The sequence below is a fragment of the Myotis lucifugus genome, unplaced genomic scaffold (assembly GCF_000147115.1).
Source record: "Myotis lucifugus unplaced genomic scaffold, Myoluc2.0 scaffold_5775, whole genome shotgun sequence".
In the NCBI taxonomy this organism is placed as follows: domain Eukaryota; kingdom Metazoa; phylum Chordata; class Mammalia; order Chiroptera; family Vespertilionidae; genus Myotis; species Myotis lucifugus.
The window spans coordinates 4,398-9,416 of record NW_005876823.1 but is presented as its reverse complement, the minus strand read 5'-3'; the positions used below and the strand labels follow the sequence as shown (position 1 = coordinate 9,416).

The window sequence follows — 5,019 nt, the reverse complement described above, 5'->3', positions numbered from 1 at the left end:
TTCTTTACTACTTTTCTCCTGGGGGTGAGGGGGAACAAAAAGCAAACAAAACAAAACAAAATCTACCAAAAAAAAAACAAACCAGAAAGCAGTTGAATGTGTTGCTCATAGATGCTAAGGGAGAGGCAGATGGCACGCTAGAGGACAGGATACCCAAGAAAGGACTTGATTCAAGGTTATGTCCTTGTTCAGAGCACCGACCTGCAGCCTGGCTGACCTGCAGCCTGGAGGGGCCCTGCTGCAGAACATGTGTGAGGAGCAGGAGCTCTATCTAGATGGTGCTAAGGAAAGTTATCTGTTATGAACTCTGGTTAGAGATAAAAGATAAGAAGAAAACATTTAGCAAACCTGAGCCGTATAAAAATAATTACAAGCATACATGAAAATGCTTTCTTATTCTTAATTTTTTTTTTACATAATGACTATATAAAACATGGAAATAGGTGACATTTTTGGAGTTAAATTAGAAAAATCTTCTCCTACTTGAAGAGTTTAGTAGATGCTAGAAAAATGACATTGTGAATATACAACTGGACTAGGGTATCAGCCAAGTATAATAGGCAATTTGGGTTTCATTTCAAGGATTCATGACTACTTGATTATTATAAAAAATATCTTAAGCAGATATTGTATTGTCTGTAAAAAAGACTACACACTAAAAGAGGAAGATGCTCAGTATAGGGAATGGGCCAAGAAAGAGAACGTGTCAATATATATACATAATAGCTAGTTGAAAAAAAATCCCTGAATTTGGTAGATGTTAATACTTCGGTTCCCTGAGAGGAGCTGGTTATTATTTAAAATGGGTGATATACTTGTTTCCCTACTTCCCTCTCTCATTTTATTAAGACTGTTTGTATTGAAAGACTATTTTAGTGTTTATATATTACTTCTTGAATATGTTTTACTTTCTATTCTGAACTTGAAAAATTAAGAGGACCCATTAGTTATGAAGTAATCTTCAGATCATTAAAGTACCCTCCCTGGCAATAATAAAGCAAAATTTATTTTGACATACAAGCACTGGATAAATAATTTTGTAGTGTCTTAATTCAGCAATGATTGCTTGGATGTTGCCATTCTCTAACTTAAAATTCATCTTAAACCTAAAGACATCTTAAAAGGCATTCTCTAGCTTGAAATTAAATTTAAACGTAAAGGCATCTTCCCTGCTATTTCAGGTGGGTTTATAAACAACCTTCTTACAAAATCTACTATTGAATGAGTCTATTTTGCTGAAGTGCAGAAATTAAAAAGGTTTCTATTTAGACTTTGATTTATACAACATCCTTCCATAGTCCACTCTACATATATATTTACATGTTGTTTTGTCATCGTCGCTAATATATGTTGGAGGAAGAAGGTATAACAGCAGAAAAAGGAAAAGGGTAACAGGATTTTTAAAATTTTGCACTAAAGTATAATATACTAATAGAGAAGTACACAAATTATAATTATTTAGCAAGGAATTTTAAAATATATATATAAATATAGATATATATATTCATGTATCACCTACATAAAGAAAACCTGTCCTCTCTCTGTCCTCCTCAAAGCAACGGTTACTCTGACTTCTAACACAATACAATAGTTTGCACTGTGTTTAAACTTTATGGGAATGTAGGGATATAATATATATTCATGCCTCCTTCCAAGAGTAAGCATTATTCTGATTAACACTATTGATTAATTTTGTCTATTTTTGAACTTTATAGAAATGGAATCACATGGTATACATTCACGAGTTTCTGTTTTCTTTCACTAAATAATATTTTATGAGAACAGACTTATGTTTATTAAAAAAGTAATGTTTATGAAACTAGGTTATTGTATGCACTCATCCTTGCATGAATATACCACAACATATATCTCCTACTTTACTATTAATTTTTTTAGTTTTGACTGTGCTATTAGTGCATCTGTAAACATTCTTCTTCATATCTTATGGTTAATACATGAACAGATAAGTGATGAGATAGTATTTTGTAATAATTTAACAAGTAATAATGTATTGCTTAATAGTACAGAATATAGGGATTTGTCTTAAGACTGATGATATCGTAGATTAAATGAAATATGGCATAACTAAACACACTTACCCTTAAAATAACTCATAAGAAAGCTATATGCATAAAGAGGGTATGATAAATTATTGATATATATGTACATACATATATGTCTATGGAAATAACTTATTTTAAAAAATATAGGTCTGCGGCCGGGCTGGCGGTGTTGCCGGCCGCGGACACCCGGAGAGCTGCCCGGAGCTGACCTTCCTGCCGGCCGTGCTCCGACGGCCCCCGGTTCTGCCTTCCTTGCCGAGGTCCCCGCTGCCGGGCTCCGGCCCCAGATAACACAATGGTGGGCGAAGAGATGTCTCTAAGAAAACGGCTGTCAAAGTCCAGTGACGATCCTGAAGAAAAGGAAGACCAGGGCAACCCTGCAAAGCAGGCCCCAGAGACACCTAGTAATGGCCGGGTTGACATAAAAGAGTTAATTGCAAAGAAGAAACAGTTGACAGCAGAGGCAGAGGAATTGAAGCCATATTTTATGAAGGAAGTTGGCACTCACTTTGATGATTTTGTGACCAATCTCATTGAAAAGTCAGTCTCATTAGATAGTGGTGGGTGTGCGCTCACATCCTTTTCTGTTCTTGGAGGAGTGAACAACCATAGAGCTAAAGATCTGAGAGCACCTCCAGAACATGGAAAGATTTTTGTTATAAGGCGATCTCTCTTAGATGAGCTGTTCGAGGTGGACCACATCAGAACAATATATCACATGTTTATTGCCCTCCTCATCCTCTTTATCCTCAGCACACTTGTGGTAGATTACATTGACGAAGGAAGGCTGGTGCTTGAGTTCAATCTCATATATTATGCTTTTGGCCAGCTTCCTGTTGTTATATGTACATGGTGCGCCATGTTCTTGAGTACACTTTCAGTTCCCTACTTCCTCTTTCAACATTGGGCCAGAGGCTACAGCAAGAGTTCTCATCCAGTGATCCATTCTTTCTTCCATGGCTTGCTTCTCATGGTCTTCCAGATTGGAATTCTAGGTTGTGGACCAACATATGCTGTATTAGCATATACACTGCCACCAGCTTCTCGGTGCATTGTTATCTTTGAACAGATTCGTATGATAATGAAGGTCCATTCATTTGTCAGAGAGAATGTGCCTCGGGTATTGACTTCAGCTAAGGAGAAATCAAGAACTGTCCCAGTACCCACAGTCAACCAGTACTTGTATTTCTTGTTCGCGCCAACCCTCATCTACCGGGACAACTACCCCAGGACTCCCACTGTAAGGTGGGGTTATGTGGCTATGCAGTTTGCACAGGTGTTTGGCTGCTTATTTTATATGTACTACGTCTTTGAAAGGCTCTGTGCCCCCTTGTTTCGGAATATCAAGCAGGAGCCCTTCAGTGCTCGTGTTCTGGTCCTATGTGTATTTAACTCCATCTTGCCAGGTGTGCTGGGGCTGTTACTTACTTTTTTTGCCTTTTTGCACTGTTGGCTCAATGCCTTTGCCGAGATGTTACGCTTTGGTGACAGAATGTTTTATAAGGATTGGTGGAATTCCACATCCTACTCCAACTATTACAGGACCTGGAATGTGGTGGTCCATGACTGGCTGTATTACTATGCTTACAAGGACTTTCTCTGGTTTTTCACTAAGAGATTCAAGTCTGCTGCCATGTTAGCCGTCTTTGCTGTGTCTGCTGTCGTGCACGAATACGCCTTAGCTGTTTGCTTGAGCTTTTTCTACCCAGTGCTCTTCGTGCTTTTCATGTTCTTTGGAATGGCTTTCAACTTCATTGTCAATGACAGCCGGAAAAGGCCGATTTGGAACGTCATGATGTGGACTTCACTTTTTGCGGGCCAGGGAGTCCTCCTGTGCTTTTATTCCCAAGAGTGGTATGCACGTCAGCACTGTCCTCTGAAAAATCCCACATTTCTGGATTACATCCGGCCACGTTCCTGGACTTGCCGCTACGTGTTTTAGAAGCTTGGACTTGGTTTCCTTCCTTGACACTGAAGACTGGGTATTCTGCCTGACTTGGGGCCGGCATCTATTTCCAGCTGTTACTGATGAAGTTATCCCTGTTGTTTGGACCACTCCACGCTTGACAGATGACTCACTCCATCCCTAGGTCATCTGGAGCTGAGCTGTTGGAAGTTTACTGGACTTAATGTACACTTAAGCAGTGCTTTTTTGTATTACTTTGCGGAGAAGGAAGACTTAATAGCTAACGTAATGACAGATGTTTGCTGGGTCATATTGGCTTAAGCCTCAGAAATTAAATGTTTTCTTTCTCGACTATCTAATTAGAGGCTAAACATCATGTTTCCTTGGCCATTGAATTAGCCAAACCACTTATGAAGAAATCATTTAAGTACCTCTGGCTTAGAAATTTTTTCATGCACACTGGTGGAATGTATGCTAATTAACCATGCAATTGGGAAAGAAAAGAATATGGAATGTTTTGCTATTTCTAGTAGAGAGAAAATATCTACTTTCCAAAGATAATCTTATTACAAATCCTAATTTGTGGATGGTTGTTCTTCTCAGCCTGTATTTTTTTGAAAAAAGCTTGGTTCTACCCAAGTTTTATCTTGTTTTACTATACAGTGTAGGTCATGGTTTCTATGAAGCAAAATTACATCTTTCACCTTGAATTCTTGAGGTTTCATTCATAATATTATATATGAGAAGAACAGAAATAGGATGGGAAAGAAAAAGAAGGCACGGGACAAAGAAAAATATTTCCTCATAACTTTCAAAGAAATTTTTTTAAAAAACTTGCGGAATCAATCATATGTTTAAATTATTTTATCATGTAACTTGTATGGAAAATAATTTTTAAAAACTTTAAGGTCATAACTTCTTTTAAGTTATTTAGAAGTATCCTTTGGTACAGTTATTTTATTGTCTAATAACTACTGACTTGAATTAATTTGCAGACTAGTAAGTCTGTAACAGAAGTATTAATCGCCTCCAATAATATTAAAGTGATTC

General features: G+C 37.6%; 1 protein-coding gene across 1 annotated transcript; it reads left to right on the top strand.

Annotated features, from left to right (window-relative positions):
* The first annotated feature begins 2,223 nt into the window (after positions 1–2,223).
* On the top strand, positions 2,224–4,328 carry LOC102443306 (sterol O-acyltransferase 1). Its single transcript, XM_023749321.1, has one exon. The coding sequence runs from the start codon at positions 2,359–2,361 to the stop codon at positions 4,003–4,005; it is 1,647 nt and encodes a 548-aa protein (XP_023605089.1). The 5' UTR covers positions 2,224–2,358; the 3' UTR covers positions 4,006–4,328.
* Positions 4,329–5,019: the final 691 nt, after the last annotated feature.